This window comes from Cydia strobilella, chromosome 15, assembly GCF_947568885.1.
Source record: "Cydia strobilella chromosome 15, ilCydStro3.1, whole genome shotgun sequence".
NCBI lineage: Eukaryota > Metazoa > Arthropoda > Insecta > Lepidoptera > Tortricidae > Cydia > Cydia strobilella.
Window position 1 is genome coordinate 8,176,725 of NC_086055.1, and position 25,123 is coordinate 8,201,847.

The 25,123-nt window shown below is 37.3% G+C and overlaps 4 protein-coding genes across 6 annotated transcripts in view; 2 read left to right on the forward strand and 2 right to left on the reverse strand.

Moving 5' to 3' along the window:
• The window catches only part of LOC134747993 (inositol-tetrakisphosphate 1-kinase-like), a 110,333-nt gene extending 108,387 nt beyond the window's left edge, over nucleotides 1-1,946 (reverse strand). The window contains exon 1 of the mRNA XM_063682689.1: nucleotides 1,934-1,946. Coding sequence (XP_063538759.1) covers nucleotides 1,934-1,939 — 6 coding nt within the window. The 5' untranslated portion in view covers nucleotides 1,940-1,946. The remainder of the gene's footprint in view (nucleotides 1-1,933) is intronic.
• A 534-nt stretch (nucleotides 1,947-2,480) lies between these two features.
• Nucleotides 2,481-5,928, forward strand: LOC134747994 (uncharacterized). Of its 2 annotated transcripts, XM_063682690.1 has the most exons (6): nucleotides 2,481-2,585; nucleotides 2,923-3,115; nucleotides 3,272-3,468; nucleotides 3,878-3,961; nucleotides 4,147-4,397; nucleotides 5,154-5,928. In XM_063682690.1, exons 1-6 carry the CDS (start codon nucleotides 2,481-2,483, stop codon nucleotides 5,278-5,280), a joined length of 957 nt encoding a protein of 318 aa, XP_063538760.1. In that variant the 3' UTR covers nucleotides 5,281-5,928. The 2 variants fall into 2 exon arrangements, with proteins under 2 accessions (XP_063538760.1, XP_063538761.1); XM_063682691.1 differs by lacking the exon at nucleotides 3,878-3,961.
• A 267-nt stretch (nucleotides 5,929-6,195) lies between these two features.
• Nucleotides 6,196-8,962, forward strand: LOC134747744 (uncharacterized). The gene is made up of 3 exons (XM_063682368.1): nucleotides 6,196-6,460; nucleotides 7,007-7,102; nucleotides 8,527-8,962. The coding sequence occupies exons 1-3, from the start codon at nucleotides 6,402-6,404 to the stop codon at nucleotides 8,960-8,962; spliced, it is 591 nt and encodes a 196-aa protein (XP_063538438.1). The 5' UTR covers nucleotides 6,196-6,401.
• Nucleotides 8,963-9,207: 245 nt separating this feature from the next.
• On the reverse strand, nucleotides 9,208-21,869 carry LOC134747971 (YLP motif-containing protein 1). 2 transcript variants are annotated; one of them, XM_063682649.1, is made up of 9 exons: nucleotides 21,571-21,869; nucleotides 16,550-18,536; nucleotides 14,095-14,805; nucleotides 13,820-13,968; nucleotides 13,328-13,516; nucleotides 13,031-13,255; nucleotides 11,899-11,953; nucleotides 11,127-11,236; nucleotides 9,208-10,631 (listed from the first exon to the last, which is right to left on the reverse strand). In XM_063682649.1, exons 1-9 carry the CDS (start codon nucleotides 21,751-21,753, stop codon nucleotides 10,473-10,475), a joined length of 3,768 nt encoding a protein of 1,255 aa, XP_063538719.1. In that variant the 5' UTR covers nucleotides 21,754-21,869; the 3' UTR covers nucleotides 9,208-10,472. The 2 variants fall into 2 exon arrangements, with proteins under 2 accessions (XP_063538719.1, XP_063538720.1); XM_063682650.1 differs by lacking the exon at nucleotides 11,899-11,953 and having other exon boundaries at nucleotides 10,492-10,631; nucleotides 21,571-21,868.
• Nucleotides 21,870-25,123: the final 3,254 nt, after the last annotated feature.

Consider the following 25,123-nt stretch of genomic DNA (forward strand, 5'->3'; position numbering starts at 1 on the left):
TTAAAAATAAAATTAACATTTTGGCTGTCAAAATATCTCATGTTAATCATGTTCATAATAACATTTAGGTAAGTATATAACTCATATTACGACTTATTGATTCGCGTTCACATCCGCGTCGAGAACACGCACTGTTACTAAATTGTGCAGTTTTAGAAAGCGAATTGCACGCTGGACCAGTCAGCGGCGAAAAAAGGAGCCAAAAAACGACTCCACGGAAACGAGAAAACGTTCTAAAAATGTTTATGAACGTTGCCCACACTTTAGAACGCGAGATAATGCTGAGCAGAACCAGCGTATGGTATGATACAAGTGTAAAATTGTTAGAGAATCTGCCCATATTTTCCACGGGGAATTTACAATGAAAGTGGCTTGTTGGAGACAGAACTGCAGGTCCAAAATTAGAAAAACGTTAACCTTGCACGGAGGTGGCACACACACCACCTACCCGCGTCGCTTTCACCCATCACCATGTTTGCCGCGCCTTGCTGCGCTGTTCTGCGTTATGAGACAATATAATTATACTTGTTTCGAAAACTTATCTCTTAAAGACGGTTTTTCTATAATTTAAAAGGACAATACGATATGTTTTTCCTTCAATATGTAAACGAATGAAAAGATTAAGAATGAACGGAAGAAATCATTTAATTACTTAATTCTTCTTCGGCAAAAAAGTAAGTTACGCCTGTCACCCGTTTGACAGTAATCTCTGAATTTAAAGTTATATCTCGAGAAATTTTGTTAATGCACAAAATATTTAAAAACGTCAATAGGTAGGTAATAGAGAATACCTATGACGCTATTATTATGAATCTCCGGCTAAGACATTCGAGAATGTATGCCGTTGGCGAGATCCGCGTCGATCGAAAGTGAGGTTAGTTTCCCGCGCGATGCACCGCGAAGTTCAGTCGCCTGCGCAGGTTACTAGGTCAAGGGGTCGATGCCATTTCTACCCATGCTTCAATCCTATCGATAAGCCCTTCACCGCAAGAAAGCGGCTTCGCCCGGGGCAAAGAGCGACGTACATGTTTGCGTCCCACCTGATATTTAAAAATAACGACTGCATAAGTATACCTCCCAAAAATGTACCTATGTAAAAAAGAAGGTATTTCTCATATCTACCTTTAAACATTTTCAGACTGCATACAGGGTAGAAATCATTAAGGTACGGCGCATACACTTTCTGATGTTAAATGTTCATTATAGAAAATGTACAGGCATTTACTTATTTTCTGCTTTCTCCCAACAAAGTACGCATTCGTATGCACATGCATTGCGCTCTTTTCTATGTTACGTTGACGAATGGATCTTTGTGTGCTCGACGGTTGTAGCTAAACAATGCGCCTTAACTAAGGAGTAGCTAAATAAATACACGTACGTATGTGGTTTTACGAGTAAATAGTAACAAGGCATACATAAAACATAAGACTAGCGACAACAAATTTCTCCGGAGAGAATCTCAACGGACGCGCTGTCACCGGCCACCGGCGCGCAGCCACAACGTGCCTACGTGTGCAATTTGCTTTTCAATTGACAACCGAGACAAATAGGCTAGTCATTTTATAGACAATCCGTCATAACAATGCTGAAAAGTCATTTACAGAATAGGCTCAAAATTTTGTCGCAAAAACAGGTTTAACGAGGTAAAGAAATTTACCACCGTTTTTTATTATGTTAGCATTCAACAGCCAGCATCACGTAAAAAGCATTCAAAAAAGTCAACACAAAGTGAGTCAGAAAACAAATGAGCATGATGCAACATCAGTAACGCGGTCGAAGCAGGTGAAAAATCACTCACTTTTATCGGTCAAAGAAAGTAGACCGCAGAGGCCGATTCGTGACCGTTAGCGCTTAATAAGTAGTCAACACACAACAAATTTCCGTAATTTTTTATAATTAGCACCTTATTTGAGACGGGTATGAGAAGTGACATTGACATCCAAACTACAGTTAACAAAAACCGGGTTAGAATCAGTAGGTTAGAATTTATTATCACGTACTTATCAGCTAAAAATAATGTTTACTTTATTTAAAAATTGTAGGCATAAATAAGTCGTTAAGTAGATATATGTAGTTGTATACGGAGACTGCATCAACTGGACGTAACCGTCCAAGCCTTTTAGCTCGTATGCTCGTAATAGCCACACTTAGCCAATTAGTTTAATAGGCATCCTCTAATTAGATACACAGCCAGCATCCTCATAAAAATGCACCTAAGGCAGTGTAGTGTAGGGGGCTACTTTCTAAGCAACTCCAAACGCAGGCAATCAATTCGCGCGAATCACTCATCAGAACACTTTCTAATCGACAACGTCCATTTGCGCTAACATATAATTAAATAATATGCTACGTAGGTTAATTTTAATCAAATCTCTTTTAAATAAGCAAAGTTTACATGTTTGTAGGCAAATTTCAGCACACTTACCTTTTCCTTTACCTTACCTACAATGATGACTTACCATGTTTTCCTTTTCCGCAGGATGAGTCAGAAGATCGCAGGCTGGGCGCTTTTAGCCCTTATTAGTTCATCGACGATTCTTCAGACGATAGCGTACCCGCAGCACCACGCTCCCCTCATCTCACAGGTATGATACCTACTTAGATTACGAAATTACTCATATTACTTACCTCTTACTCTTACCATGTTTGGAACATTTAATTGCAAGACGGATTTATGAAAAGTATTGTATAATCATAATTAGGCCTTTGGCTGGCAAGAAATTGTTTTGTTTTTATTATTGTAAAATTTTATACCTTTTTTACTATTTTTAAATATACGCACAACTCAAAAATACTGAACTGGAACTGTAGCGAGCTGTTGTTTCTAATTAATATAGTTTAATTTAGATTTCATTTTCAATAAGTCTGATTTGAAAATACTTTTTCGGTGAATTGTATTGAATTAGTTTAATGGTTTTCCAGTCAACAAGTCATGTCCGGACACAAAATCCGCAATACTACAGCAACTCGTTGCCTCTACAACACGAGCAAGACGCGCAGGAGCGGAAATTCGCAGAGAAGCCCAACGCTCTCAAGAAAGTCGCGCTCGATGACATCGACGATATTCAGAACAACTCCATCTCCGATGGTGGCTTCTCATGGTCCAACATGCTTGGTAAGGAGTATAGTTATCTTCCAGGTGATTTGATTTGATTACTTTTTTTTAAACGCTTGCTTCTAGACCTTCTAGTTAGTACAATCGCATGTAAACTTTAGTTAAGGCGAAATAATAAGAAGGATTAAATTTCAGGAATGATAAAACCATTTTCAGGAATGATAATGCAAATGTTGTTCAACCCCGGCGGCACTGGCCCCAACAAGAGTGACAGTATCGACACGGATTCGTCATCTGTGTCTCCGTGGGCTAACCTCTTCTCGATGGGACTCAAGATCCTGACAGCCATCCTCGGCGGAGGCGCTTCCAGCGACGGTATCGACAAAGTCGACAACGGCTCCTCTCCCATGCAGGTACAAAACCCAGGATTTAAATTTTGCAAACACACCATATAATTGCCAATTAACCGGAGTAATTCATTTATTTAAAGCATCACGCAATATACAACAATGGGAATATATATATCCTTATCCACTAACATCATTTCTGTAGATATTATCTTCGGTCACTGTTATAGTGTAATGGCACTTGCAAGGTTACCCTCACCCGTAGAACTGTCATTTAGTATCCATTGCGTAGTTTATAGAAACCCTAATACACATACAATAACTACAACCTTCACATCCAGGGATAATCTCAAAGAATTAATAGATTTTTACCAATTTTATTACCGGAATTGCTTTCCTTGAGGTTTTCCTGCCATTTGAAATGTAAATAGTCAAGTATGGTATTGGAACCGGTGTCGCATCTCGCTTGCTTCAGGGTATATTGGCTGCGGTACTGTCGACGGTGCTCGGTGCAAAAGATCCTGACCAGGTCGCCTCCATGGCAAAACAGGCTGGAGAGGTACGCGGCCCATCCTCTTCCTCTCCTTTTAATATGTGCAGTTTGATATACAAATAACCAATGTCAAATCAGGTAAAGCCAGGAAGTACGCTGGATTTGGCAAGATTTTTAAGTTTATGTCATGTTCTTTTCTCTCTCATACTTCTCCACGGGGCATTGTGCATAAATATTCGTACTCTTTTCAGTTCATCAACATCGTAGTGAACCTGTTGGACGCCCTCAAGACGTCGTTCTCTCATCGCTCTCTGGCCGCTCGTTCCATGGGTCGCAAGGACTCCGTCAGCGACGCCACCATCGCCGGCATTGCCATGCTCAAAACCTACGTCAGATCCTTCAACACAAGCGACGACAAATGCCTTCAAAAATACGTTTGCGACGCCAACAATGAGTGTGCTGGTGATATCGGACCCAAGAGCGTTTTCTGCCAACTTGGAACGTAAGTTCGCACTTGTCCATCCTACGGTTCTTTTTCTTGTTCCTTTGTTAACGTTCTAGAAAATAAAAGGGGATTTTCAACTCGTCTGAACACCCTTTGCCGTGTTCAGACGAGTTGAAAACTTCATTTTATTTTTTATTGTACATTTTAAAAATTCGGTAGAATTTGTATTTCCATTATTACTTTCATTTGTATAGGCCTCATGAAAAATTTACGAATTTCCGGACGGTAGGAATATTCAACTAACTTAACAAGGAGTAATCACAGTTCCGAATATAATTTTCCTGTGGCTTAGTAAAAAAATAATTTTTTGGCAAAAATTACATTTTTGGTACAATATTTTGTCGCCGACTGTACTTTTTTTTCCACAGGTAACTAATATAATACTCATCGAGACAATTCTAAAAACCCCAAACACAATTAGGTTTCGTTGTTTTATCGCAGAGTTTCTATGGCCACCATGGTCTCCATCATCAGATCAGCTCGATGGTACCATCATATTGCATTGTCGCCCGACTTACATTATGTATGCAAATTTTCAGCTTCATTAGAAGTCGGAAAGTGGGTCAAATTTAACTTGCAAGATTTGATCCGTACATACATTGCAAGTTAATAAAGAGCTTGTAAAAACGGTGTGAAATTTTAAATTCCTAAGATTAACCATACTTCCATGCCTACATTTTTCAAACTTGCGGTCTTTTTTAGTGACAGAACTGACAAAAATATTATGTGAATTTAATAGATTTCTTTTTACAGTTATGCTGCCAGTTTCGTACTCGAGAGGCAATCTGGTGGTACTTTCGACGACTTCTACGAGGCTGGTCGCCGAGGACGCGGTGGCTTCGACTGCCGCCAGATGTACCTCGAATGCAACGAAGTTTAAAACCAAACACAAACTCCATATTAATTATAAATCGCCAAATCATTTAACTGTCCAAAACTTTGAACTTAAAACCTTTAACGTAAAATCCGAATTAACTGTAACGAAACTTCCTATTTATTGCTTTAGAAAGTTAACGCGATCGTGCAGCTTTTGCTGCATTCCGATTTCATAATGTATATTTTTTGTCTTACGATGAAACAATGTACACAAGGGTATAATTTTAGATTGCCATGCCTAATTTTTAAAGGCGTGATACGATCATATCCCATCGCACAAGCTAAGACGCGTTGAGTGTAGTATTCTAATAACTTATTTAATTTATTTATTTAACTTATTCTAGAAGTTAATGAGTAGAGATAATGTATGAAAACAAAGAATACCTGTAACTAACTGGTCTTATTTTTTGATGACCTAGTTAATTGAGCATTATTAAAAATTGGCGTACTGTTCAGTGTCAAATGAACTGTGTTAAATAATAACGGTTCCGCCAATTTCTCAATAAATGACGACTGATGTAAAAATCTGTGTGATATAAATCAATTGTATCACTGAGTAGTTTAGTAATAGGTTTTGTATGTATTTAATGTGTGTTGTATGATTGAGGACGTCCTTGTGTGCATGTGTGTGTATAATAAAATAATAAATTATGACATTTTCGTTTATTTTTACATAACGAATGAACTAAGCAACCCTTCTGCAATATAGTACTTAATAGGTAGGCATTTTTAAACACGCCATCGCGAAGATGCATCGTTTGAAGAAAATGTTTATATTAATAATGACTTTAATAGATCAATTTAAATACCGCCAGTTATTACAAGAATTTTCTGATGATTTAATCATCTCTCCGTTTTAGCTGTATCGTATCAGACGTTGAATGGTTAGCCAGGTTTAATATCAAAGATGCAATTTCTTACAAGTCTAATCATTTACAACTCTACATTTCTAAGCAAAATCGAGCACTTAAGATACCGCTACACTAACGTTTGTCACATCTTGAGGGCAATTTGACGCGAATTAGAGCATAATAATGCACCCGGCGCGCGTGCGGATCCCGTCAGTGCCTTGACAGCCAGCCGCATACAGAGCCGCGTGTGACATTGATAATACTGGCAGGAGACATGACTCTGAGAGATATGCTGTCACACATGGGAGTCGGGACGAAACATCTCAGTGAGAGGTTAGTACAAAGTATAAATTTGTATAATATAGGTAGTATAAATTTGTATAATACGAAGGGTAGTCAACTTTAAAGACAAAAAACGTTATCGTTAGCAGCCACAACATGGATTAAATGTATATTATGTATAGGTAGTCTGCGTAGGTATATATAATTGGTCCGACATTTTTTTTTTACAAACGAGAGTTTGCAAAAGGGTATCGTTATGGAAAAAGTCAGGCGAGTATGCAGAAACGCCAATATAATTTGACCATACGCGGCTATCAAAATAATAGAAATATGTATCGTGAAAACAATAAGCATTTTCTGCAAAAGATCTGCAATTTATAAAGTGCCAGGACCTCATGCCTCAGCGTGATTTGTATCCATGAAGAATTGAAGATATTAAACTTTTTAGACGTAGATTTTACGTCCCGAATTCAAAGTGCTGTCAACTTAGTGCACAACCTTGAGGAAATCCTCATCAATCATCATAAAAAAAATATTTTTCCGAGTAAGCGTTAGGTTTCCTATTTGGCAAACAATTTGAGATACACTTTGTGCTAGGTATTCCGACTACGCGCAGCCTTCCCATGACCAGCACGTATTCTACGGGTACGAACAATCGCAGCCATCGCACGGACATGTCGCTTATGCCAAACAGTAAGTTCTCCTAAGGCCCCTAAGGGTCATTATTTGATTTGGTGTAAATTGGCAGGTCCACGGTAAAAATTAAACAATCTTTATTTTAGGTATTTGTTTGACCATATAATCAAATGTTTATGATGCAAGGATTTCGAAAAACGTTTTGGTCCCTTTCTGTGAAAGTTATCTGCGAAGACATGAACCTCGTAATTTTAAAGTGTCATGGTGATGACATTTTATGTGCTTAGTATGACGTTAATACATGGTAATGACAAATTATCATTTTTACCCTATAAATAATCAATTCATAAGTAAGTAAACACTTTATTTTACGAAAAAGTACAACACACAAGCACAGTACAGTACAAGCACAAGTACAGTAGTTTATTGTACGAATTAGTTGTGTTGTATTGTATTGAATAAATAAAAAAACAGGAATCAAGGTTAAATCAGATAAAAGTAGTACAAAGGACGAACTTATCCCTAAGTACCTCAGTAAAGACTATTGCTAATGGAGATTCCGCTACCACGACGCTAGTATAGCAAATTTAAAAGTAAGGTCCGTGTGAAAATATTTACATCATCATCAATCATGTTCACATCCAATAACATGATCATTGCTAATGGCACCCATAAAAGTAGCTACGCAGCAAACTACTGAAAATTATCTTCACAGCCTTTACCTAAATTTTTAACAGGTTTCTTGTTTTATAAAGCTCAGACCCCCGAACTGTCTGGACTCGAGCTTTTGTCAGATCTGAAACCTGAAAGTGGGATGGGGGAAATTTGGATGTTATTTTTATTTTATGGAAGCACATGTTTCATCACGTTGATTGAACCCATGGAAGCCGCTTGCCATATTTTTTAAAGCAGGTCTTTTTTTCCGCTCGCTGGTTTATAAGTCGAATAAGCCAAACTTTTTTATTCAAAAAATTAAAAACAAATTTTAATTAGCACCTATGTGTCCCGGTGCAAGTACAAGCGAACAATTTAATCCATTAATTAACATGAATAAATTGTTCACTTATAATTTTATTTATGGGAAAACAAAAAAATAAGATGTCCAGATAAACAAAACGAACGTTAAGGTTTCGTTCTTCGTTATAAATCCTCGCACTTTTTTTCCGGTACTCTATTAGTTTTCAAAGGAGTGGGAGGCTAGGAGCAATTATAATTGACGTAGAATATGTAATTATAACTAATTTTATTTGTAAATTAAATTGTTAATAAACTTAGAGTTTTGAATGATTCACGGTTAGTTTCACTAGACTTATATTGACCGGGATATAGACCGTGATTACAAAAGGTAATCACGGTCTATATCCCGGTGAACATAAGTCTAGTTAATAAACTTTTTCACAAGTTAGCACCATAAAAAAAAGTGCAACAATCCTCTTACACGATTTTTAGGAATAAGAATTAATTTTTCTGTATTTTTACAGCGGCCACGGCGGCATTCACAAGAGCAATGCAGCTATGTCAGCTCTGACTCTGCTAGCGTTTCTGTTCTTTTTGCACATACTTCAGCAATGCCTGAGGGACCACATGACCGCCATGCAACAACCGCAACTCATGGTAATGACAGGAGGCCGCATAGGAGAAGAAAACATCTCCAAAAAGGCGGATGTTAAAAAATTCGACAAAAGCGGTGCCATTTCAACGAATGACGAAAAACAGTCTCAAGCGGACCACAACGAAAATGATAAAAATGCTTTCTACGATGATGAAACGTCCGAAGATAAATATTTAATGAAAGTAATCACGGCAGATAAAACACCGAAAACGGAAACGCAAAAATATAAATATAATTTTAAAAGTTATAGCAACCGAAGTTCCGGGTTTCCGAAATTTGTCAGTGCCTCCAACGACTATCATTGATTAAGATAATAATAAGATTACCGTAAAATTAATAATGTAAGTAAACAAATGAAAAATCTGTAATCCTTATAACACTTTTATTACCTTCATGTTTAAAAAATATACACGTTATTCACTTGAATTGTAATTAAATTAAAAGACCCTAAGCTCCTATAAGCTCAATTTTATTTTATTCTTAATTTGAGTTTTGCCTTTCTTAAATGAAAGATGCATTTTTTTTCATTTGTACTGACAATTGTTGTACACTTGGTATATTTAGGAGCTTGGTGCCTTTACTGTCCATCTATCCAGTTGTGAAATATTCATATGTATGATAATGAACATTTTTGCAACTGGAAACGCGACAAAAATAATATCTACTATCTACCTAATTTACAAATATTATTTATTATGTCTAAACAAAATCAAATGAGCCCAAAGGGGTCACTTTCCGGTGAAACCCTGCTGCAGTGCACAATTGCTTACACAAGTTTATAAGTTTTTTTTTTGTTTTCTGTGGTTTTAAATCAAAAAGCCGACACGATCTGCATTCATGTTTAGCGTGTGCAGAAGTGGATTACCGCCTTTAAATCAATAGACTTGATAAACGATGAACGTCTACTTAATAAATTGATATCACCAACATCAACCAGATAGCTAGAAAATGTCATGTATGGTCGGCTTGTTGTGACAAAAGCTAAAATACTTCAAGAAAAATTAAAATTAAGTTAATTACTGTAAGCTTGTATCGCTTGAAAAATCCTCTGCCTTGTCCTGATGATTCTGCTACAGATGAAGATTCTGTACTAGTGCTATATTCGTACATACTGAAATTAACGGTGCGTAACACTGTAGCTACTCTGAATTTCCTAATAATATTAGGTATTTACTATACCTAATTTACTTGTCTTGCGACCAAGCAAAAGCGAGAGTTGCGTGGTGTAGGAAAAGTCCTACTAGAGGTATTTGAAATCAGATATAAATTTCGATTCATATTAGGAAAAAAGTATCACATAAATAACGTTAACCTGTATGCCAGGGAATAAAACTAACACAAGCTTAAGCTTAATTATCAGACATAACATAATAAGAGGGAATATATTTCATTTAATCAATTGTCCTGCGCTGGAGCCGCAAACTTTAGCGTATAAATACGAAAAGATGAAGAAAAAAGTGATTGACAGTATCTTACGTATCCTATTACGTGTCCAAGGTCCTACATATAGTATTTCTTCAGTTCAATTAAATTTAAACCATATTCAATTGGAACAGTTGCATTTCTTTTGTTTCGTTAAATTTTAAAACAAATAAAAATCAACCATATTCCCTGCAAGTTCAAATTTTGTGTTTTTCAATTATATGGTCTTAAGAGGGTATGCTACGCACAAATCTTCGACATTCATAATAGAATAACATTTTTATTTGTTATCCGAAATTACTGCCTAGATATATATTGAAAACTTCAAACAAGTTATCTGAACTGGTTTTCTTATAAAAGATTCAATGGTAACACTAAACTATGAGTTATGACTTAATTTCTTCTAACTCTCTCAATGTACTTAGTTTGAGTGAGCGCACTAGACCCCATAGTAGGATCTGTCATGCGATTCCAGTCCGTCTGTCCTACCACAAATCCGATGGCACGCATCTTCTCTTGCTGTCTGCTCTCTTCTATGTCTGCCCAGCGTACCTGTTTTAATTACAATATGATAAAAACATCGCGACGTTTTTTTGAACTAAATAACAAAAAAACTCACCTGTGTTTGTACACTTTTTGGTAATTGACAAATTATAAAACTCTGACAAAACGAAATAAAAAGTAGACGTTGAAGGACTATTGTCCAATCCATTCAATACTTAATCGATATCGAACGCAAAACCACGGTAAAATGTTTAAAAACTTATTTCAATCGTAAACGATAAGAAAGTTAGGTGTTAACTTTTGCTCTGTAACAGCAAATAGATGGGTGAAACGCGGATTGTTTTGATATAAGTGGCGTTCAAAAGACTTTTCAATGTCTAAAAACATGTTTTATTGAGCATAATTCGTAGTTATTGTGCGCGATTGTAATACCACGAAAACAAATAACAAATGAGGCGATGATATGAGTATCAAATTGTTAGGTACTATAATAAAATCGTTGTACTGAAATCTCATTTACATTGGCTAATAGGGTAAACTTACCGTTTTCTTCCCTGGCTTAGCTGTGGTTGGTTTCCAGTCGTCTAGTTGTAGGTAGTCCTCCATTGAGACGTGCGAGGGCCGGAGCGGCTTGCTGGTGCCGTCGAGTCGAGCTATAACAACGTACCAGAATATTCAGCACGAGCGCAATACATCTTGATACTTGGGAAGTGTTTTAAAGGTGGTTTTCAGCTTAAATTTATGACGGAAACATTTCAATTCAAACGTCAATAGAACGCACTTGTATAATCTTGATGACAAAAAAACATCATTACATAAGTGTTTATATTCAACATGTTTGACGTAACGCAATTAAAACAATTGCGCCACCAGACGTGACAAACGGGAAACGTAAAATTTCTCGTATAGACTTGCACAGTCGTAGTAAGAATGAAAGAGATAACAAAATGAAATTTGTCGTCACTTTGGTTGACTAGGAGTACCTATAAGAGTTTGCTAGAACATGAGCGGTTTAACTTTGACAGGTGCAGGACACGACGACAAACGTGCACTAACCAAGATCGAAGAATCTTTATTTTTATCACTCTATAAACATGCGATAAAGATGAAGCTTTCATAGACCTCATATCCAGAAGCTCAAGTCTCAGTGCATAACTCCAAAATACACTCATTATTTTTTATTAGTTATTGTAACCGAATATAGTTTAACCATTACATAAATAAACTCACAACAAACAGCTAGAACACCAATCACCTGTAGAAACCTTAAACTAAAAACTTAAGAAAAATAATAATAGGCGGACTAATAACCTACCTAGTTGCGCCGCGTCATCCATTTTCTCCCACTTCGAAGTAAAAGAGCTTTCAACCTGTGACGGGGCAGTAGATACCTTTACACAAGTCTTAATAAAAGCTGAAATAAAAGTTATTATCCCTAGCCTATTCCACACAACTAAATGATATGAAAACCAATGATCAAATTCAGTCGGAACTTTCTAGTTAAATCGGGCCAAATAATCTCCATCCTTGTATTGAAGACATTGAAGTACATATAACAATCATATGTGGACAATCTGCAGAAGTCGATGCAACTCCGTACAGAACTTTGAACAAGAGTTTTTTTTTGCGCCTGACTGTGAGCTTGCTTTACATAGTTAGAAATCATGTTATTATTTTACTGTCAGTCAAATGTATCGTCATCACGAGGGGCATTCGAGAATTGCGAGTGTCAAAAATCAAGAAACATATGTATATGATTTTAATGAGGGCTATCGTTTTTAGGGTTCCGTACCCAAAGGGACGGGACCCTATTACTAACTCCTCTGTCCGTCCGTCCATCTCAGGCTGTATCTCATGAACAGTGATAGCTAGACAGTTGAAATTTTCACAGATGATGTATTTCTATTGCCACTATAACAACAAATACTAAAAACAGAATCAAATAAATATTTAACCCTTAAATGCATAATGATGTATATATGCATCGTATATTTGATGGTCCGTGGCTCAATATGCAGCTATCCAAAATCACATTTATTACTTTTATACAGCATGACACATCTATTTCAATTTATTAAAAAGTTATACAAAAAATCATGCATTTAAGGGTTAAGTGGGGCTCCCATACAACAAACGTGATCATTTTGCCGTTTTTTGCGTAAAATGGTACGGAACCCTTAGTAGGCGAGTCCGACTCGCACTTGGCCGGTTATTTTTTCTCATCAGTTACCGCCCCTGCTGAAAAGTTCTATTAATGTACGTAGCTTTTCCCGTTAGACCTTTAATCTAGTATTAAACTGGCGCTCATACCAGCTAACTAACACGCGATAGCCCTCATTCGTGCTGTGAATTACCAGACAATATAATATAATAAAATTTCTATATTCCTTGCAAAAAATGTTATAGCCACAAGTCGGCATACCAACGGAGCTCAGCCGAGCCCTCACCTCAGGTTCCTGCGCGTCCTCCATTATGATATCGTCATCCACGTCCTCCATCTGCACCTCAGTTATGGCTCCGCTTTGTAACAGCGTCGTCGCGTCCAGCTGAATGTGATGGTCCGGGGTCGGGAAGAACCGAGTGGTTACCACTTGAATATCACCCAACGTCCGACCGTGGATGTTCCTCTTGAAACATATCTGGCAATCCAGCTCCATTGTACAAATGTACACCTGAAATTACAAATATAAATTAGACACATGCTTCTAAAGAGAAGGCTTCTAATAACTATACATTTTACTAACCTGGAATCCTTGTTGTCTAGCATAGTTCCAAATATCAGCGTAACTTCTCAGTGTGTCATTCACTGCGTCGTATATCAAAAAGTTGAAGTAGCCGTCAGTCAATGACCTTTTAAATGCTCTTTTCAGAGAGTTCAAATAAGTTTCTTCTGATTTTGCTTCATATTCATATTTTAAAGATGGTTTCTTGACCTGAAAATAGATATTTACAACCATTTAATTATTGATACCATCAAAATAAAAGGTTTGGTTTTGATTTGACATTGGCTAAGCCAGAACCTGCAGAGTAAGCCATGGAACTTTTTTAAATTTTAACCATCTGAACGAAATGTTCTGAAAATATAAATAATGCTGGCTTCGAAACACATCTGACCTTTTTTGTTACAATCGCCTAAACAAAAAATATAATGCTATGAAATCATTTCAGAAATAAATGTTTGGCAGCCAAAAATACAAATAAAACCAGGAACTTGGTATTACTGCTTTGTAACTTACAATTTTGCCAGTAGTAGGATCTTTTTCTTCTATTTCCCCTTCCTGCATGAAATAGTCGTCAATGGACATAATTCGAGCAGTCCCGCCGTGTTCTGCCTCGCGGTCTCTTATTAATTTTGCTAAATACGATTTGCCACTGCCAGGGGGACCTAAAAAATTAAATAAAAACCTAGTTTATTCTGTTTATTTCCAATGATAGATAGATAAGAAAAAATTATGAACTTATAGAAACACATATTTCTGGAAAATCTAAAATATTTTGATCTTTATCTTACCTCGTAAAATAATAACTATTTTCTCTGGCCTCATTTCACGACCTGGGGGTTCTAAAATATCGTCAATCATTACAACATGCTTGGGAGTTTCATTTTTCTTCTCCACTTCTTTCGATTTCTTTGACGAGGCCTCGCTTATGTTACTTTCTTTGCTGCGGCCTCTTTTACGGGTGTCACGGTCACGACTCCTACTGCGATTTCTACTGTCATGGCGGTTGTCATCTCTACGTATATCTCTTTGTCTATCTCTGTATGAATCTTCTCTATCTCGATCACGTTCCCGCCCTCTGTCTCTACTAAAATCTTCGCGTCTAGAAAACCTGTCGCGATCATCGCGTCTTCTTTCATCGTATCTTTCATCGGGCCTTCGTCTATCAATTCTATCATCATATTCGTCCCTAGGAGGACCTCTGACATCCCTGTAGTCATCTCTTAATTCCCTACGGTCATGTCGTATTTCTTCTCTAGGATATCGTCGTTCGAAATCCCTTGGTGAATAATCCCTAGAGTTATCTTCAGCGGCAAAACGACTTTCCATATAATCACCTGGACCGAAACGGTTTTCTCTATACACATCTTCTGACTCGATTCTTCTGGGTTTCCTTTGGAATAATTCATCTGCCTCTTTTTCAAAATCTCTTTTCTTAATATTATCGTCCTTTGATTTGTGATTGTAGTCAAACATATGGACGGGCTCAATAAATTCACGAGCTAAAAATGAAAAATATAATTAGGATACAAATAAAATATGTTTTCATGGGCTACTGTTAACCTTTTGGACTCCAATGACCGATATATACGCACCATAGGTTCAACGCCAAAGACCGATTAATCGGTCATAAACCACAGAACAACATAGACCTACATGCATATTATATTAGTTCTTTTTTAGTTGTAGGTTAACTTAGTAAATACTAATACTAGTTATTAGGTACTTAGCTTAACCCTTAAATGCATATTGTTGCCAAATGTATACAAAGCATTGGACAGTTCACAGATTCCTAGATCCTACATCCAAATAACTAAATAAAAACATTTTTTCGAACCAAAAATAAATAAACCGGCCAAGTGCGAGTCGGACTCGCGTTCTAAGGGTTCCGTACATTACACAATTTAAACAATGTATTTTTTATGTGAAACGTCTTTAAAAAACCCGTAGGGGTCGGATCAAAAACTATGTAATTAAGTCCGACTCACGCTTGACTGCACATTTCTAATAGGTTTTCCTGTGATCTATAAAGATCTATTTTGTGTATTTTTTTCAAAATTTTAGACACAGTAGTTTCGGAGATAAAGAGCCCCCCCTTTATCTCCGAAGGGTCATTTTTGCCTATTGTCTTGAATAACTTCTAAACTGTTTATCCTAAAATTATAAAAAACATATATTTGAGATTCTCACAATAAGCTCTTTCATTTGTTATATAACACGATATAGTTAGAAAAATTTCATTTTTAATTTTCTCATTTACCCCCCAAAAGTGGACCCGATGTTTAAAATTCATTTATTTACGTTACATGTCCGTCTTTGGGTCACAAACTTAGATAGTATACCAAATTTCAACTTAATTGGTCCAGTAATTTTGGAGAAAATAGGCTGTGACAGACGGACGGCCAGACAGACAGACAGACACACAGACAGACGCACGAGTGATCCTATAAGGGTTCCGTTTTTTCCTTTTGAGGTACGGAACCCTAAAGATTTAATTTAAGGGTCAAGATAAACTAACAAAATCTATGGATTGTTATGATAAATGATTATTAATTAATATGCATAAAGTTCAATTTCAGTTTTGACAGTTCGGTGATGTGGCGTCTGGATGACTGCTTTTGTGTTTGACACGGCGTCGAAAAGGTTAAGGCAATTGTTCAATTAAATTCAAAACTTTACTACCTACTTACTTACTTTGAGAAGTTTAACTAGAACAATATTTGATTCACAAGACATCATTCATCAACATTCATCTGATTAAAACAAGTGAGTCTAAACCGTAAAATTATTTAACATTTGATTCTGTGTCTGTAGTGCATTTTTATTTGTTTGCTCAGTTTTGAAAGTTAATTAATTTTGAACACTGGACTGGTTAGAGCACCAAGAAGGCGTCCACTCAAATGTGGACTGTAGAATGAGATCAGGTGCTGCTGCGGTTGGTTAAGTGGTCCTATCATAAGACCATAATAGTAATGGTATAAAATCTTCTACGCACTGGGAAAAGATTTTATTACTGCAGTTGGTGCAGTCCCATACAAATATCTCTGGCGGGCGTAAGTGGTAACTGATATTCATGAATACTTGAAAGTCCCTTTTCAGATAAGTATTAATCAATATAGCTTAAATCCCAAAAGCAACAGCAATAACGTCCTTCATTCTATCATTAACTTTCCTAATCTTTCTTCTACCAAGACAATGAAACAAAACTAAACTGAAGAATATAAAAATGTCACAGGATTTAATTACCTTTCAATCTTAGAGGTTTATGTTCATATTCAACAATAACAGATGGAGTAAATAGTGGTTCTTCAGTCCACTTCGGGCGAGCTGGCTGTGGAGGTGGCGGAGGCGGCGCAGTTTGGTTATTCATTGCCTGGCTACTCATATTGCCAAGCATTCCTCTGTTATCATGAGGCCCCCTTGAATAATCATTCTGTTCATCATAACCAGGCACACCTGCCATGAGGGGCCTTGGTGGCGGCATATTACTCATATTTGGTCTCATAGGCCTCATATTGTCAGGAGCTCCCCGCGGAGGCGGCGGAGGAGGTCTATTGAAATTATCATTTTGATAGCCTTGACCCCCTTGCATAAGTGGTTGAGGATTGTTTTGCATGTTAGGCATGTTAGGTCTCATAGGTGGTCTTTGTTGCATGTTTTGACCTTGCATATTCCTATCACTGTATGGATCCATTGACATATTTTCTCTGTCATTCCTTCTTTGAGGTGGATACTGCTGATCTTGCTGAGATTGATCACCATATCCAGGACCTTGACGATTGTAGTACATGTTTGGGGGAGCATTACTAAATTGTTGATTAGGTGTAGCCTGATTTCCGTCCCACTGATTATTTGGAGGAGCACTCATATTGTTATTATAAGGGGCATTTTGAGGAGCATTAGCGTTAGTCATATTATTATATGGAGCTTTTTGAGGAGCATTAACGTTACTCATATTATTATATGGAGCTTTTTGAGGGGCATTTGTGTTACTCATATTATTATTAAATGGTGCATTTTGTGGAGCATTGGAGTTATTCATATTATTGTATGGTGCACTTTGCGCACTTGGTCCTTGCTTATTGAGAATAGGAGGTGCAACTTGATCCCGAACCATTGAAAGGATGTTCATGATTTTCTCATCTCCAAGTATGTTGTTTATGCCTTTAGAAATGTTAGTAAGGTCTGGCGGCTGGGTGGTTTTTGGTTTGTCACCAGTTATATCAATAACCTCAGGTTGCTGTGGTTGACCCTCTTTGTCTTCGGGTACTAAATCCAACCCTGGAATGCCTTTAGCGAATCCAGCTCCAGGTAAAAAGTTTGTGTTCGTAACAGGGGTTGGGGAGTAATTACCCTCATCCATATCCTGAGTCTCATAAGTATCCTGAGCGTCATAAGACTCAAATCTGTCTTGTGGGTCCAAACCTTGATTATTGCTCCTGTTATAACCTTGTTGCATATTATTGTTATATTGCGCATATTGAGAATTACCTTGGTAATTTTGGGAAGGATTGTTTTTAAAGTTTTGAGTTGACATTTCATTATTATTTGGTCTGTATTTATGGTGTTCCTGTTGTTTATAATGGTTGCTTGGCTGAGCGAGATTTGACGAGCTATTGTTGCTTTGGGACTGCATATTTGGGTTACGACTGGCATTCATAGTTTGTTGAGGAGGGGGAGCTGGGGATGGATTACCTGTTGGAATACTGCCTGCAGCAGGAGCAGCTTGACCCAGGAGTCGTGCCCTCTTCTGTTTCATCACCTGCCGTCGCTCTAACAACTGTGCCCTGCAAGTTTCAAATTTTTGCTCATACTCATGATAAGCCTGTTTGTCCGGATGGTTCACATTTTCCCTTTTCCATTTTTGGATTTCTTCTTCCCACTTTTCAAACTGAATATCGAAGAGCCTTTCTTCCTCTGCTAGTTTCCTTAAGGCCTCCACATTGGCAGGTAAGGAAGCTTCTTGCCGGTTTTCGTTTCCATGCTGCCAATTTTTTTGGGTGTTACCTGTAGGAATGCTAATATTATTAGAACTCCCTGTATGTTGAATTGGCTGTGATCCAGGGGCTGGTACTGGGTTGGGTTGTCCAAATAGGGGCTGGTTGTTCTCATGTGGTGGAGGTGGTGGAGGCTTCTCTGGTGGAGGTGGCGCTGGAGGAGGGGCAGTATTTGAAGTTGGGAGGGGTGGCACCATTCCCCCCATTGCCTGCATGGACTGCATTTGCTGTGCATACTGAAAATATATTAATAAAGGTATTATGTAGGGTTTGCAATCCGGATCCGAAATGTATGAAATTATCCGGATCCGAATACCCGGATTTCCCATACATTTCAGATCCATCATGCAAACCCTAGTACATATTATGTAAACCATATTGTGGAAGAGTGTGGCGAAGAATGTAAAAGCAAAAACAATATGCAACCTGTTAAGAATGTGAACATTGTGTGCCAGTTTTCATTTCATAGTAATTGTCGCTTTTCGGTCAAGGAAAACATTGTGAGGAAACCGGACTAATCCCAATAAGGCCTAGTTTACTCTCTGGGTTGGAAGGTCAGATGGCAGTCGCTTTCATACTAGTGCCTACGCCAATTCTTGGGATTAGATTAGTTGCCAATGTGATACTTTAACAATGACATTATGAATCCTAAAATCTGTTATGATATTCCTTAATATTAAATATGGCAATAGTTTTTATGCCAGGAGAACATCAGATTACATCATCAGGTTTAATAAATAAGTTACCTAAAGAATGGAAAGATAATATAACACCAAATAATATGGAAAATATTCTTAAAAAGAAATACTTAACAATTAAATTATTTCAATCAAAGAGAATATATAGTACAGAGGGGGTACTGTCATAGTAAATTTTGTAGTCACAGTAAATTTACTGCCATCTATCGACACATGATTAAAACTAATAAATATTTGTATTTATTATTTTTATATGATTTAGACCCATGTTCTTTCACAGATATGTGTTAAAATTGTTAAATAACAAACGAAACCGTCAACGCCATCTAGCCGAAAATATGCTAAAGGCTGGTATTGGTGGTAGCGGTAGCGAGAATCAAATTTTCTTGATTTCTGAGGCACGTTTTTTCCTTAGACTGTATTCATCTTCTCTCTCTCTCTCTCTCTCTCTCTCTCTCTTTAGCCTTTTTCTACCCTTTGGGTGTAGGCCTCCTTCATTTTGCGCCATTCGTCGCGGTTCTGTGCGACTTGGAGCCACTGTTTCCCCACAGTCTTCTTAATGTCGTCGTCCCAGCGCATCTGGGGTCTACTTTGAGGACGCTCTTCCCACCATTCATATTCATCTTATACGGAGTTATATAGGTCTTTGTTTCAACTAAAATGCATAATTATGTTATTCCTCATAGCATAACTGGAACAGCCTGTATCGAGTATGCGCCGACCAGTTCTTGTCTTGTCCAAAGATAGATATAACTCCGTAATAGATAGATACAGTCTAAGGAAAAAACGTGCCTCGAAAATCAAGAAAATTTGATTCTCGCTCAGAGGGCGCTACTAGTTTTGGCCTACAGTCGTATAGATGGCGTTGACAGTTTCGTTTGTTATTTAACAATTTTAACGCATATCAGTGAAAGAACATGGGTCAAAATCATAAAAATAATTAATGCAAATAAAAAAAATCATTTATCTATATTTAAATACATTCTATCGTATTTTTATAAATCTTCATTTTTAGTTTTAAAGTGTGCCGACAGATGGCAGTGAATTTACTGGGGTTACAAAATTTACTATGACAGTACCGCTCTAGTATAAGTTACTCTATGTCTTGTCTTTTTTGCAATCATTATACTGTTTACGAATTGGATGTGTACCTAAGTGTTATAATTGTATATTTTATTTAATTATTTTAGTAAGCAGAATGGAGTAACGAGAAAACCATTCTGGTTTAATGATGCTTTTGGATCAAATATTATGTAATTGTGATTTATCTCTAATAAATAAAATAATAATAACAATAATAAATGTCTGCTGTCTGCCTGTTAGCAGATCTGAGATTTTGAGAATTTTGAGCTGTTTAGTTATAAAGTAATACTAATCGAATTTAAACTGTTGTGAGACATACTAACATTAAAAAAATTTACGGTTTAGACTCACTTGTACGAGCAACGTACGCGATACACGGCCGTCGTGAACGCTGGACGCACTATTAGTGCTTGAGAAAGGAGACCTGGCCTCTCCGAAACATGTCACGCGAGTGACTAAAACAAGTGTCTAAACCTTGAAATTTTTAAAGTAATACTAGATTACGAGATAAAGTAATATTGGTTTAGAAGGTAAATTTGTCTTATTTACCCAACAATACAATTTAAAACCGGCCAAGTGCGAGTCGGACTCGCGTTCCAAGGGTTCCGTACATTACACAATTTAAACAATGAATTTTTTATGTAAAATGTCTTTAAAAAACCCGTAGGGGTCGGATCAAAAACTAAGTAATTAAGTCCGACTCACGCTTGACTGCACATTTCTAATGGGTTTTCCGGTGATCTATAGGTAAAGATTTATTTTGTGTATTTTTTTCAAATTTTTTGACCCAGTAGTTTCGGAGATAAAGGGGGGGGAGGGGGGTGGAATGGTCATTTTTTGCATATTTTCTTGAGTAACTTCTAAACTATATATCTTAAAATTATAAAAAAAACATATTTGAGATTCTCACAATGAGCCCTTTCATTTGATGTATAACACAATATAGTTTGACAAACTTTTTTTTTTCTCATTTACCCCCCAAAAGTGGCCCCCGTGTTTAAAATTAATTTGTTTACGTTACATGTCCATCTTTGTGTCACAAACTTACATATGTGTACCAAATTTCAACTTAATTGGTCCAGTAGTTTCGGAGAAAGTAGGCTGTGACAGACGGACAGATAGAAAATAGGCTGTGACAGACGGACAGACAGACAGACAGACAGACAGACAGACGCACGAGTGATCCTATAAGGGTTCCGTTTTTTCCTTTTGAGGTACGAAACCCAAAAAATTTGCTCTAAAACGCCATGTACCTACTAAGTCTACATTATCCACCTACCTAACCCTTTTAACTAAGAACAGCAATAAAAGTAATGAAAAAAATTTAATGCATTTGCATTGTATTTGTATTTGATATTATAAAGTAATCTAAAGTAATCATGTAAGTCTAGATGTAAAGTAATACGGCCAAATCAAATAAAATACAGGAAATATAAATAAGAACTGGCACTTAATAGGATTATCAATCAATAGGATTATAAATATATACCTTTTCGCCATACTGGCTTTGCCATTGAGAATACTGTTGCTGCCACTGTGTCCATTGCTGCCAATTTTGTTGCTGCATAACAGCCCATTGCTCAGGTGTGTAGGATCCCATGTTTAAATCAGGCGTCATTTGGTTCATTTGTGGAACGCCTGTATTCCATTGACCCGGCATTTGCCAAGCCATGTTGAATTACAACTGCTTTATAGTAACAATATTTAATATTAAAAACGTTAACAAATTAGTGATGACAAGTCATAAAACTTCTAAAATCGCACATTTTTCAGTGATATCTGATCACGTATGACAATACAAATAATACAATAGAATTTACTGTAAGTGAACTGTAACGTCAGTCACTCGGCGGCCATTTTGATCATCGGTTTTCGGTGAGAGGCATGTGGTACGTTAGTGATGTGACTTATATTCGAAGAATACGATCGATAAAATGTGATAAGTATTCACACGTAGCCTTCAGATGGTCCTATGTCTGTTTAAAGATAAAATAAATAAATTAATTAATCATCTAAACAGTATTTCCTAAACGTTTATACGCTACGAAAACAAATTATATAAATGGCATTAAAGCAAAAGTAAGTGCAGAAAACCGTGCGAACTGCCGGTAGGCCTCCAACGAGATGGAGCGACGACCTGGTGAAGGTCGCGGGAATTCAGTGGTTGCGAGTGGCACGGGATCGGTCGGAATGGCGAGCCTTGGGGGAGGCCTATGTCCAGCAGTGGACGTCTATCGGCTGACATGATGATGATGATGATGATGAAGTGCAGAAAATTATGAAATCAAAACATTGATCGTAAAATAACTGTAAAATCAGAATCGGGTCAGGCTAAAACGCTTCACACATCTTACCTAATCCAGTAATTGACGACAGGGATACAGCAATATCGCGGTCGCCGTCGTCGGCGGTCGTGTCATCTAAAATTCTGAATTTATTTTATAACAATAATTGTGTAACTGTGTTAAACCTACATCAGCACTTTTTAATAGGTAACTGTTTTACACGTTTTGCAAATCAAAGTGTGTAATGGGAACCAAATGATGCAAACATGGGAGATGCACTTAATAGAAGTTCTAGAGCTCTAAAAACTCCTCCTCCCGAAGGACTAGGTCTTTCACCTACGAATACGGACCCGACTGTGCCCTAGCACGTAACCTGATTCTTATATACAATAAAAACTTACTTACAGCGCAGCCCGCGTCGGTTGATGTGGTGTCGACCAGTGAAATTCAAGGTTGGCTATCTACTATAGAACAATGTTTGAACGAAATATGCAATATGCACCATTGCAAATGAAGGTAAACTAAATTCGGACCAGAAGCTAAGAATAAATAAAATAAGCGGGAATGTAGCAGGTGGAGTTTCCCAGCTGGCCGTGCAGTACCAGGCGATCAAGCAGCAAATTTTAGTCAACAATGGCTCCAGCAGTCTACAAGTTGCCCCTAAAATAAAGTTAAAAGTATCCTTCGATGACAAAGTGAGAACAAGTAACAACTCATGTATAGTAAAATTTATATTATTATTATTATTATAGTACCAATCAAGACCAACTCTATTGTAATTTACCCTACGGAGAAGGACAAGTCTAGCGAGGACACCAAAAAACTTGTAAACCCTTAAACAACATGTTCGCGGAATGAGAAAGACGAAGAACGGAGGCGTTATTATAAATACAGACCACAAGGACGATAAAGAAAAGTCTCGAATATCACAGAAAAAGAGGTATTTGAATGCATTTATGAACAAAATATTGAAGATCAGTATCCAAAAATTATGAGGGAAACTTTTAAGAGCTCGATGAAACTAAGCCATAGATCTGGCAAAAAGGACCTAGCCACATGTATTTAATTTATTTATTTAATTTATTTAATTTATTATGTAATTATATATTAGAGCGCTCAGCCGAAGTAAGACGGATACTCGTTCAGCGACAGCGTGTATTTATCAATTGGACTTCCTGCCCTGCACGAGATTTCACTCTCTTGACCAGATGTTACAAATGCCAGCTCTACGGCTACTCTGCCAAGTACTGCAGGGATGCTGATACCACATGCAGACATGCAGTCACTGCGGATTATCCGGACACATCATCAAAGAATGCACTAAATTGTCTGAACCGCCGAAATGCGCTACGTGTATGCGTTTCAAAAAACCACCCGGCCACAAAACCGGAGATGAGCAGTGATGCATTTTTTTGCAGATGATCAGCAAAAAAAATGTGCCCTAATAAGACATTTAAATAATATAGACTATGAGGGCGCCTAAAACTCCTCACTACCTATCTCTAAAATAAACGACCTATTTTATTATTTAATATAGTTAGAATGAAGGTGCGTTGCGTACACACCAAGCCAACGAACGCCAACGAACGTTTTTCAGTGTTGGCTGTCGCACGTTCGTTGGTTCTCTGTTAGGTGCGTACACACCAGGCCAACGAACGCCAACGAATGGATTTTGCTGGCCTTCGTTGGCTGTGTCTGGACGGATTAACAAACGGCAACGACTAATTCTTGGCATGTGCCGGCGATCCGCAGCGAGGCGGCAACATCAAAGGATTTGAAGCAATCGACCCAACGTGGTGTGGATTGGGGTATTTGGGGTGCGTACACACCAAGCCAACGAAACGGAAGCCAACGGACGTTTCTCAGTGTTGACGTTCGTTGGTTCTAGCCAATGGTCTTGGTCTGGTGTGTACGCAGGCACATGCTCGCTAACGAATGATTATAGAACGGCAATTCGATGGCTTGGTCTGTACGCACCATGAGACATATGATGAAACCTGATTTGTGCGTTTTGTTTCACGACGTTTTCGACTGATTACAATATTTTTGTAAGTAGTTTAGAAATAGAAAAAATAATTTATTGTAATTCTCATTCGGGAACTAAAAGACAAATTTAGAGTATAATGAACAAATGTTGAGTTTTATATATAAATAATTGTTTAAAAAATAGATTTATTCCTAAAATATGCGATTGTCCGCCATCTCCGCTTTCGTTTAATTTTTCTTTTCTTTGATAGCTCATAGCTCATAGCATAATGATTTCGTCGTCGAAAGCCGATGGTCCCGGGTTCAAATCCCGGCAAGGGCATTTATTCGTGTAATGAGCACAGATATTTGTTCCTTCCTGAGTCATGGGTGTTTTCTATGTATTTAAGTATTTATAAATATTTATGTATTACATATATCGTTGTGTAAGTACCCACAGCACAAGCCTTATTTGAGCTTACTGTGGGACTTAGTAAATTTGTGTAAAGATGTAATAATGGTGAATGATTTATTTATTTATTTAAGACCTGTTCAGAACAGTTCAATTTGATCAGAAAAATATTGGCGTCAATCTCATCTAACGTCCACACGTTTTCATATTCATAGTAGAATCGGCGCGCCAATGTCCTTCATTTTCTTTTTTGCGTCCATACCACCTGATTTAATTGACAATTTAATCAGATTGGGCGAAAAATTGTTCCGCGTGGAGTGAAAATATATGCAGTCGGTCGCTCGGCTTTCATTTTACGGTAGATGATAAAGGAATATTGT